This window comes from Schistocerca serialis, chromosome 4 (assembly GCF_023864345.2).
Source record: "Schistocerca serialis cubense isolate TAMUIC-IGC-003099 chromosome 4, iqSchSeri2.2, whole genome shotgun sequence".
Lineage (NCBI taxonomy): Eukaryota > Metazoa > Arthropoda > Insecta > Orthoptera > Acrididae > Schistocerca > Schistocerca serialis.
In genome coordinates this window covers 21,525,904-21,537,976 of record NC_064641.1, presented here as the reverse complement: position 1 = coordinate 21,537,976, position 12,073 = coordinate 21,525,904, and the positions used below count along the sequence as shown (strand labels likewise).

The window sequence follows — 12,073 nt, the reverse complement described above, 5'->3', positions numbered from 1 at the left end:
GCTGTCATTAAGGCTATGGGTGGGCCAACACCATACTGAATTCCCGCATTACTGATGGAGTGTGCCATGAATTTTTAAGTCATTTTCAACCAGGTACCTGGATACTTTTAATCACATAATATATGAAGTTACATCGCAATGTCTGGCATGAGATAGCGTTGGAAACACTTCTCATTACTATAGCATAGAAGAGACCAATAAGCAAAACCTATGTCTGCCACGCAGGTTACATTCTATTCCAAAATGGGAATACATGACCAGAACAGTTTAACTAAATTGTGAACCTTTCCTAGAAACCACAACTGTTACTTGCTTAAATAGCAGGACACCCAAAGCAAAAATTTTTTACCGACACACATAAAATGTCTTCTCACCTGAACGCCCGCGATCTCCGTCATCAGTTAAATCTATTACTTGACGTGAACTTTTGTTGACAGTCCCAACAGGACTGTTACCTGCAGTGCTCGCAACCTTTGAACGTGTCATTTGTTGGACACGTGAATTGTTTGCTGAGGATGGGCTAGTGGTAGATGTATTGGTGTTTACACTGACTGACTGCTGCCTAGGCATCAAAGTCTGAAATAAGAATACACAATAGGCATTAAAATTTGTGTAAAAGCATGACAACCTAATCTGTAACTCACTCTCCCCCCCCCCCCCCTCCCCCAAAAAACACACACACACACACACACACACACACACACACACACACACACACACGGACAAAATTTCTTACGGTTAAAAATACGCTTAAGACCTAAGCCCATCATTACCACCATTGATATGTATTTCCATCTTACTTTTAAGCCACTATTTGGTTTCGGTGGTACACGAGTGGCTGCCGCTGGCACATTTGTCTGATTGTTCGTACTTGTTGCTGTTCTAGAGTACTGAGGTGATGATGTAGTTCCACGTGTAGAAACTGAAGCACTCTGTGTTGTGGGCACAGTAGAAATATTCGATGCAATAGGAGACTGAGGGCTTTGCCTCTGCACCGTATTCTGTAACACAAAAGAAATGCAAATTAAAGCCACCAAACCTTGCATTTCAACATCAGATATATATTTATGACATCAAAAGCAGACAAAATGCATTGCTCATTAGTCACGAGAAGAGTTCAAGGCCATATACAACAGGGTGACAGCAACCAGATGGAGAAAGGCATAAACAGGTGCACTGAGGACTAAGAAGAGGAACTTAGGAGAGCTACTTAAAGGAGGAGGAAGAGCACAAAGCATCAAGATGACTGGAGGGGAATGGTAGGAGCTTAGGGAGAAAGATAAGTACTGCAGAAGAAAGAAGTCCTTGGTGCCAAAAGACGCTGTGCAGGAAAGTGGTTAGTCAGTTTGTTAAATGTTCCATAAGCCATTTGAATGATTCTTTTATCAAAATGATGTGTAATGAGTCAATTTACAAGATAATTATGTATACATGATTAATGTTAACATTAATGAACACATAATTGTGTTTAGTCCTACACAAGCACCTACATCTCATCTCATGTTTTAAATTAGATTTAAAGCTGTCTTCAAATGCCCTACCCGACGGGAGGCATTTCCATACCACCCGTCACAAATTTTATGTTACTGGGCAAACGACCAAAAATTTTTGTTGGTGTGTGTTGAGCTCCTTTCTGAGCCACTGACAGCTTCTCCTTGAACAGGTACCTATATGATGTCCGTGAGTGAACACCACATAATATTCTTACTGCTCATTTTTGTAGAATCAGTATTTTCTTGCTATATGATGAATAGCCCCAGATAAATACTATAGAAGAAATTACTGAGTGGAAATGTGGAAAATGTGTCAGACAACTGATTTGCTTGTTTCAGATAGTTGATTTGTTTGTTTCAAAACTAGCAATTGCATGAAGAGCAAAAGTAGCTAATTTAACTGTTTGAGCTCACTAATTGCTTCTTACAGTTCAAGTTTTCATCAATATGTACAGCCAAAAATTTGGAGGATTCTACCATATTTACTGGACATGTACTACATCAATTGTTGGTATAATTCTATTTGTTATCCAGAATTGCATATAGTGTTTTTCTCCAAATTTTGGGTCAATCAATTTTCAGAGAAACACTAAATAATTATTTGTAAATAGTCATTAACAATCACTTCTGTGTTTTGTTCTCTAATGGGATTTATTGTAACACTACTATCAACCACATAAAGTACACATTTTGCTTGTTGAATGTTAAGTGGAAGGTCATTCACATATATATAAGAGGAATAGGACTGGACCCAAAATTGAATCCTGTGAAACTCTTTGTGAACTGCAGTGCTCAGAGACCATAACTTCAACAGAGGGAGGCTGAAGCAGACAGCTCATCACCATGTGGAGCTCATTCCCTACATTGTCAATAGCCAGGAAAACCCAGGTGTTGGGTGTTGTGTTTATCTCAAGCAATGCGAACAAACCTATCAAAGCCACTGGGTCAGTGTCTTTTAAATTGCCAGGGCACCAATGCAATCATATGGAAGAAGTAGGTGACCTGGATTACTTTCTGAGAACATTTTACTTGATACAAGATTTGGTATGTATTCAAGAGGCAAATACCTGATTGCAGACAATTTTGTTTCACACTTGGATTTTAGTGACAGTCAATGGACAATGCTAAGGATGGGCTTTTGATACCATACGATGAACGGTGCAAGAAAATTTCTTATGGAGAGAAGTGATACTGTTGCTTCATGGCCTGTATTTTTAAGAAGAATGCAGGAGATTCGAGACAGTGTGACATATCACTCATTACTTGGACAAAATCTATACGAACCAGAATCATGCAAGGACATTGTGCTGAGAAATGAATGATGGGGTGTGGTGGTCTTACAGTTGCAATATTCAATGGTAGTTGCTTTACTATTGTACTTGCAGGGTCAGGAAAGAGAAGATTTATTCGCAAAAATGAACTAATATTTAAGGCTTCAGAGTCAAACAGTTCTGTGGATTACAAGAGTGAGACGACGTACAGTGTATTTAAAAAATGGCTTATAAAGCTGTTATTTCCATACCTCAACCAAATTCAGTTATTGTGAGGGATAACGCGAATGTCCACTCAGTGCAACTGAATGAAGTCCCATACCAGGAAATCTGGTATTATCGTTTGGATATTGGGCAATAACATCCTTCACAATCCATCTGAACTAGAGCAGAATTGATGCTGCCTGTCAATGCAAGTACCTATGAGATAGGAAAGATCGCTGAACAACATGGGCACCAAGGAATTAGCCCACCACCGTAACACTGCTATTACAATCCCATCATGATGAAATGTGCCCCATTTGAAAGTTTATGATGCATAAAATAACAATACTTTTAAAACTGCAGATGTCGGGAGTCTTATGCATGCAGTGATTGAGAGCATGGGCATGGGCAGATTGTGTAAGACACGCAGAAAAATTACAGGCCAAGGACTATTAACAGTAATTAGTAGGGACTGTATTATGGAGCCTTTTGTAATAAACCTTTGTGGGACATACTCATTACAATCTGACAGCGAAGACAATGGCATCAATTTATTGGCTTGAACTTGGTAAGTACTAAATTTCTCATTGCCTTGTCTATGTGGATGATGAATCCATGATTGCATTACATAGTTTTAATAGCAATGAACCCATCTCTGAACCAATGATGATGGAATTTTACATTTAAACTTTAATCCAAGCACTTCGTTCTTGGTTTTCTGCTCTTCTTATCCCCTCTTGGCTCTTGTATATTACCTGTCTCTCCTGTAAGCTTGCCCCATATTTTCCTCAGAATTTCAACCATCTTCCACTATTTGAAACTGTAGAATGCTTTTTCCAGGTCGACAATATGTTTCTTTAGTCTTGCTTCCATTATTAAACGCAACGTCAGAATTGCCTCTCTCGTACCTTTCCTGAAGCCACACTGATCATCTAACAGTGCCTCTAGTTTCTTTTCCATTTTTATCTATATTGTTCTTGTCAGAAATTTGGGATGCATGAATTGCTAAACTGATTGTGCAATAATTCTCGCACTTGACAGCTATCGCAGTCTTCGGAATCGTGGGGACAATGTTTTTCCAAAAGTCAGATGGTATATCACCATACTCATACATTCTACACGCCAAAGTGAATAGTCTATCTGCTGCCACTTCCCCGAAATGATTTTAGATATTCTGATGGAATATTATCCATCCCTTGTGCCTTATTTGAGCTTTTAAGTCTTCCAAAGCTCTTTCAAATTCTGATTCTAATACTGGATCCACTCTCTCTTCTAAATCTACTTCTGTTTTTCCTTCTATTACATCAGGTAAATCTTCTCACTCATAGAGGCCATCAATGTACTCCCCACCTATCAGCTCCCACCTCCACACTTAAAAGTGGAATTCCAGTTGCACTCTTAACGTTACTACCATTTCAATGAAGGTTGTATTGACTTTTCTATATGCTGAACGAGTCCTTCCGGCAATCATTTCTTTTTCGATTTCTTCACATTTTTCATGCAGCAATTTTGTCTTGGCTTCCTTCTTTGTATCTATGTTTTCTTTCCACCTTTTGTCATTGCCCTTTTTAGACATGTCCATCCCTCTTCAACTGTACTGTCTACTGAGTTATTCCTTATTGCAGCATCTAAAAACTTATGAGAACTTCTATCACATCTCTTCATTCCTTAGTACTTCCATATGCCACTTTTTTGTGTATTGATCCTTCCTGACCAATCTCTTAAACTTCAGCCTATTCTTCATCACTACTATATTGTGATCTGAGTCTATATCTTTTCCTGGGTATGCCTTACAATCCAGTACATGATTTCGTAATATGTCTGACCATGGTGTATCTAACTGATATCTTCCTGCATCTCCCAGTCTATTCCAAGCGCACCTTCTCATCTTGTGATTCTTGAACAAAGTACTCACTTCTACTTGCTGGAATTTATTACAAAACTCAGTCTTTCTCCTCTCTCATTCCTATCACCAAGCCAATATTGTCCCATAAGCATTCCTTCTACTCCTTCCTTTACAACAACATTCCAGTCCCCTACAGCTATTAGATTTTCATTTCCCTTTATGTACTTAATTACCCATTCAATACCATCATATACTTTCCCTCTCTCTTCGTCTTCATCTACAGTTTGCAACATCGGCATGAATACCTGAACTGTCATTGTTAGTATTGGTTTGCTGTCAATTCTGATGAGAACAACCCAATCACTGGACTGTTCACAGTAACACACGCTCTCTCATCTCCTGTACACAACAAATCCTACATCCATTATAACATTTTCTGCTGCTGTTGCTATTACTGTATACTCATCTGACCAGAAATTCTTCTCTTCTTTCCATTTCACTTCACGCATCCCCACTATATGTAGAGTGAGCCTTTGCATTTCCCTTTTCAGGTTTTCCAGCTTCCCTGCCATGTTCAAGCTTCTGACATTCAATGCCACGACTCTTAGAACATTGCCCTTTTGTTGGTTATTCAATCTTTCTCATGGTCACCTCCCCCCTTGGGTGCCACCTCCCGGAGATCGTTATGACACTTTTTCAATTACAGGCTGCATGTCCTGTGGATACACATTATGTGTCTTAAATATAATAGTTTACATTGCCTTCTACATCCTCAAGCCTTTTAGGGGGCATAGGGGCAGTTTCTCACCCAGTAGCCAGAGACTGCAATCGTGCGCGCGCGCGTGTGTGTGTGTGTGTGTGTGTGTGTGTGTGTGTGTGTGTGTGGGGGGGGGGGGGGGGGGGGCGCGCCTGCACGCACTTGCTCGCTATCTCCGATGAAGGCCTTGTTGGCTGAAAGCTTATTTTCTGACTGTCTTTTTGTTGTGCCTACCTATGACTCAGCATCTCCGCTAGATGGTGAGTAGCAACTGTCCTTTTCATAATATGGTTAAGAAATATTTCGTTACAACGAAAAACTTTTTAAGCTATGAAAACTGGTATTTCATTTCTCTGTCAGATATAAAGAAATGTGTGTTAGAGGATGACATTTCCTATGGACCCACCATAAGAATGCAAGAGGCATGGTAACAGAACCATTTTACTCAAGCTAACAAAATCACTTTTCGGTGAAAAGTACATTTGCAAAGACCATGCTTCTGTAGCCTTAGTGTGGGAAGTTCAGAAGGTGTTGCAGTTTGTGAAAAACATGAAAGTCTGTGCAAATCATACAGTCTACACAAACAAAGCAACAGGCTCTAGGTTAGAAAACAATAAAATTGAACCATTCTCGATCTAGTTACACTTATTGGGCTAAATCCTATAATTTTTTGATATTTTTGAATTATTTCTGTTTGTGTAACGTCATGTTTACATGGACAACTGATGGTTACAGGTTCTTTAATGCTGATTAGACTCGAAACAAGTTATCTGACAAGCATCTCATTTATAGGGAGGTATACTGCAATATTCTAGCAACAAAGCGTCTGTATGCAAAACAATTACCACGGAAGAGGTTAACAAACATTTCTCAAAGAGTTGATGGTTGCTTTTGTGAAACCAGCAGAACTCAACAGTGTGTAAACTGTTCAGTTTAAGGAAGCTGTATCATAGTGAACTTAGGGCAAATCCAGTACCAGCACATGGTCCAAAGCCAAGAGACTAAATACCACCAACATTAATGTGTGGATTGTTATGCACAAGACAGATATATTTCACTCAGTCTCAGAAGGTATAAGTTCTATTAACTGATGACTATGGACAGGAAAAGTTTGCATTTGTAATAAAAGCAAATTTAGGTGCGAATTGAGTCAAAATGCAAAAAAATTCAAAACTGCCTAATAAATGCTATTTTTGTGCGAAATATATCCAAATAAATTATTCTATCTGCAGCATTTAGAGGTAACTTTATTTTCTGCATATAAATAGATTGTTGACAAGGTAATTAACTGAAATAACTCAATGAATAGAAGTTGATATACATTGACTTGGTATTGCTATACTGTCACGACCAATTTTAGCTGGCCAAAGACATAATGATTGTTTCTCACATGTCAACAAATATGACGACTTCAATCTCAACTACACTAAACAATTCAAGAGTCATTAACTCTGCATGTTACTACTGGTTTTATAGATACAGTTGCCCTAAACACAATGTTGCCTTCTAATTACTGCTGGTAGTGACAAGAGAGCAATTAATGCTGGTCAATGTAGTTTGATGATCTATTCTGCTACCCTCGCCAGCCACCATGTCGAATCCAAAAATCTGTCTCTCAGATCATTTTGTTTTTACTGTTTCGTTGCTTGTATGTGAATTATGGTTTGCACGCCTATGAATGCATATGACAGGTACAGCAGTATGTGAGTTGTGATTTAGATGCCACAGATTCACAGATAGTGCTCAGCAAATTTTGCACCTGTCAAAATAAGTGGGAGAAGAAAGATTACATCAGAGAAGCTTTACACCCACTGTCAAGAAAATGTTACTGCTTCTCAAAAGAGGCAATCATCAATTGTTGAATGCTTAAGTGGTGCTAAAAGAAGAAAACAAGACAAAGACATTTTCAAAAAATACTGTTGACACATTTTTAAATGCAAGTTGGAAAATGATGCATTATGGTCATGGACTTCAGAATTATCTAACGATGATGTGTAATGTGGGAAGACTGTGTAAGAAATATTTGTCACATTCACAATTTGTGTTTGTAACTTTAGATTGTGGTGTACAATAGAAGTAAGGGAAACAGGCACTCTTTGGGTCTGGTGCATTAAGTCTTACATGAAAAACACGTGAGTTTTGTGCACAACATGAATATATCATCATTTGCAGAACTTAAGTAGTGAATGAAATGGCATATTCAAGCCTTCTGGTCACTTTTGTCTTAAATTCAAGAGGAATTATCCAATTGACAAAACTATTTCTCAAATGGGTGATATATTTTTTTTAAATCACATTTTGTATTATATTGTGATACCTGGTGTAGCGAGCTTTGTTTCAAAATAAGCTGCCGAAAAAATGAGAAATTCACAAAACAGGTAAGTTAATACTGTAGTCCTTATCATGCTAGTTTTCTCATTGACAATTTTCCATCTAAGATTTATGAATTAATGTTGAAAGTTAAGTTTCACAGCACACACAAAAAAAAAAAATTCTAGACCTTGTGCATCAGATTATTTGCTACAGTATATTCGTAAAAAGAGGTAGTTTACTTTTTCATATACCAAAACGTTTACTGCATTTTATGAGTTTTATTCATTTCATGTCTTGACGTTATCTATAGAAGCGCTTTTTACTGCTGCGATATAGCATGTCTAGTGTGGCATGCAGTGTCCTCTATAAAGTCACATGAACATCTTATTTTATCCTTACCAACCTACTTTACTTTACAGATACTGCCAAACGGGAAAGTGACTAACATAATTTTGAAAGTCATCTGTTGTAGAAAATCATATGGTAATGATCACTTGCACAAAATACACTCCAAGATTTTGTCATAATTACTTCACACTTGGACAAGATTCACCAGTAACAAAATTTTCAAGTGTTAATTACAGCAGTACTTAAGATGCCATAATACAGGAAGACTACATGCTTGATGATAATTACTTGCTGGAACATGCAGTGCAAAAAAAAAAAAGCAATGACTGTTAGATGTAATAAATGCATTACCAAGTTCCAATAACCATTTTATACTGAATAAAATGAACTTGTAAAACAGCAGATCTACTACACTAATTTTACTGCCAAAACTAACTTCTAGTCAGATTATGACTATGGTGTTTATTTTGTGACTTGTGTTTCACTGTTTCTAGAAATTGCCTCTGAGCACAAAAGTGCACAAGTGAAGCTGTAGCTGGGAGAAAAATATACATCTTGTGTGACAAAACCACAGAAAGGATGGGATGCTGTGTTTTCGCTGTCCTGTTTCAGGTGTTAGACTTTGAAGACTTCAAGTTATTCCTTGCTGCAATGAAATTCCTCATCAAGTCAGATAATTCAAAGAACTGATCTCTATTAATATTAGAGATGATAAGTGATCACAAAGTCCCATATGAAGCAGTACAGGCTCTAGTAAGTGACAGTGCTCCATATACGACACTATGTTACGAAACATTTAAGGTCATAACTGATATCAACTAATGCACATACAATTTTGGGCACACAAGCTCAGTTTGGTCAGCAAGTGCTTGACTATAGCTATGTCTGACATATCAAGTTGTGACAATGGTAAAATCTGCTTTCTTAAACACCCGGAAGTGAAAATATAAATACATTCAGTTTTTAAAGTCCAACAGTGGAAATGTAAAAGAAACAAAAATTTTATTGTGACTCGTTGGAATAGCCAGTTTGGAGCTGTATTTTATTTGGAAAATTACTTCCATGAGGTTGTCAGTTTTTCCAGTTGCCAGATATGACACATACTAGCAATAGTGGTGTGAATTTTATAAAAAAAAAAAAAAAAAATTGACACAGATGTGAACACAATTCAGACAGACATGGTGTTTGTTCATGATCATGCCAGGTTTGTGGATCTGCTAACATTACTTGATGGACCAAAATATCCACATCACATGCTGTATCTTAAATCAAACAACCTAGAATTAAACTCTGCAGACACATGTGAGGGACAATATTCATACTCAACAAAAAATGCCGTGCAAATTGTTTTGGGAGCAAACAGTTTGTAAAGATCTCTCTTTTCAAGTCAAATAACTTTGCCAAAAGTAAGTTTACAGCATTCTGAAGCAAGGAAAACAACTGTAAGGAACTTGGGGCTTTGGCCCATGCATTTTATCTTAGAAATGTCATTTTGAATAGTGCTAAAGATTCTCAAACTGAGACACTTCTGAGTATCTCAACTGTAGCAACACACACAGTGCCTAGTGGGTATGCGTGTCTCAAAAGAGACTGTTGAGAAGGAGCTGAAGGAATGTAACAGTTGATGTGATCAATGTTTTTATGATCATTCAAACAGAAGTGAATACAGAATGTTTGCTAAACATTGTTTGGATTTATTGTGGACACCACAAACAATGGTGACAGTGAAAGAATTCAGTCCCACTATAATACGGTTGTTTTTCATTCCTCAAACTCACTGATGATACAGTAGTATTAAATGAAGCAGTTGCCAAGAATAGGATGTAACTGTGGGTAATCAGATTATCATTCTAATTATAGCTAGAAAAATAGATGCCCATTTGGCAGAACTCTGCCACTGGTATTTACACCAAATTGTAAATATTCTTGACTTCCACAGAAGTGCTTTGCTCATGGACTTGGCTGCCTTCATAAGGAGACAAATATATAGCAGCCATCTTTGGAAGTTGGAAAATCCTAATGCAACTCATTTGTTTCACTGCTAACAGATTTGCTATAAATGTGCTGGCTAAAATTGTTCATGACGACCTGAGTGGGCCATATCTTATGCCTAACACGTTCTGTGGAGGAAATTACTGTATCTTTCTCCATAAGTACTACCAGAGATGTTGGGGAATGTCAGGTAACCCTTGTACAGCCTTGTTAGTATGCAAAACAGACATTTTGAATGCAGGAATATTCACAATTTGGTGTGGGTACCATTGGTGGGATTCATGTAACCATTGTGATTCCAGCCTGACGGGGCTCCATTACACTCACAAACTGTTGAAGTGGGAAGGATGGGGAAGTACCATGGCCATCACCATGTTCTCCCGACCTCACTCCTATGGATTTCTTTCTATAGTAGGGGATGAAGCATATGGCTGAAGCGGCAGCGGTTGTTTATGAAAACATTTGGTAGTTTTGAGTGTGTTAGACAAGTATTAGCACACAGGTGCCAGCTGTATATTTACGCAAATGGATGCAGTTTTCAGCAAAATCTCTAAAACAATATTCATCGACAGTAGTTTCAACAGCACCACCTACCACTGCTAGTGCCAGAAGCCTGCACAGACACCTAGCAGAGAAACAGTGCACCTGTGATATTTTTGTCACATAGAAAATATTTTTATCTCCTCTAGATGCACTAAAATTCTGTGTATGTAGCTTTTTAACATCTAGTACATACAGATTCTCAGGAGGATTCAGTCTGTGTTGGATGCAAAAAAATGGGCCCGCACCATGGATTAATGTTCATACTGCACACCGACAAGTAGTACCACACAAACAGCACAACAAATCTACAATAAAACTTAATTACACAGGACAAATATTGACATTTGCTTACAGGAACTTATATCCACGATGAATATATACTAACATCACTCCCAGAACATAACATATACAATGCAACACTCGAAATGCTGTTAATAGACTTACATTCTCAGAATTTTAAACTACTTCCCCCCCCCCCTTCATCAATGTATCTTAGCATTCTTCCAGAACTTCCATTCTACACATCTCTTCAGAAGGCTACAGAAAACTTACCACTGACGAAACTTGCTGTTCCATTCTTTTTCTTTTGTGGAGGAGGGCCCTTGAAGGGTCAGACGCTACATCCTAAAAACACAAAAAATTAAGAAGTCAATATCCATTATGTTTTCCTTTCTTCTTTCCTAAACACTACAATAAACTATCAAGTGATGAAATAACTGAACCTCCCTGACAAAAAATGAAAAATTTTAACAGTAAATGTGGAATGTTAGCCATTCAAAATGGATACGAAAGCAGAATTAGCTCCTTGTCACTGGGAAATGCCCACAAAGATACCTAATGCTAAGTGTTTAATACGGTAACAACTATCTTACAGTTACAATACCGAAATTCTTCCCATTTATGGGCATGAAAACACAGTACATATACTCACATGTACTTGGAGTCCTACTGATCTAGTCACCTTCACAGGAATCACAGGTCGATCTTTCCGTGTCTTCATATCATTCTGGTACCTTTTCATTACCAGCTCCATGTCTCTAACCTTGTAATTAGAATGAAGGCCATATTGTGTAAGTAGAGACACTTCAAACAATCTGTACAATTTTTTTTTTTTTCAATTAGATTACAAGAGATTTTTGATACTTGTTCTCACACAGTGTTTTGAAAGGACCAGTCACAAACTCATGATACAAATAATAATAATAATAATAATAATATCAAACAACGGAAAATTCAGGATGGAATGTAACAATATTATGAACAGGGAAGTTGCTACTCACCATACAGCAGAGATGCTGAGTCACAG

At 37.7% G+C, this 12,073-nt stretch overlaps 1 protein-coding gene across 1 annotated transcript in view; it reads right to left on the bottom strand.

Annotated features, from left to right (window-relative positions):
- LOC126473141 (activating transcription factor 7-interacting protein 1) overlaps window positions 1-12,073 on the bottom strand; it is a 185,331-nt gene that overhangs the window by 39,505 nt on the left and 133,753 nt on the right. The window contains exons 5-8 of the mRNA XM_050099999.1: window positions 11,699-11,809; window positions 11,320-11,391; window positions 801-1,001; window positions 375-576 (exon numbers count right to left, since the gene is read on the bottom strand). Of these exons, the coding sequence (XP_049955956.1) occupies window positions 375-576; window positions 801-1,001; window positions 11,320-11,391; window positions 11,699-11,809 (586 nt within the window). The remainder of the gene's footprint in view (window positions 1-374; window positions 577-800; window positions 1,002-11,319; window positions 11,392-11,698; window positions 11,810-12,073) is intronic.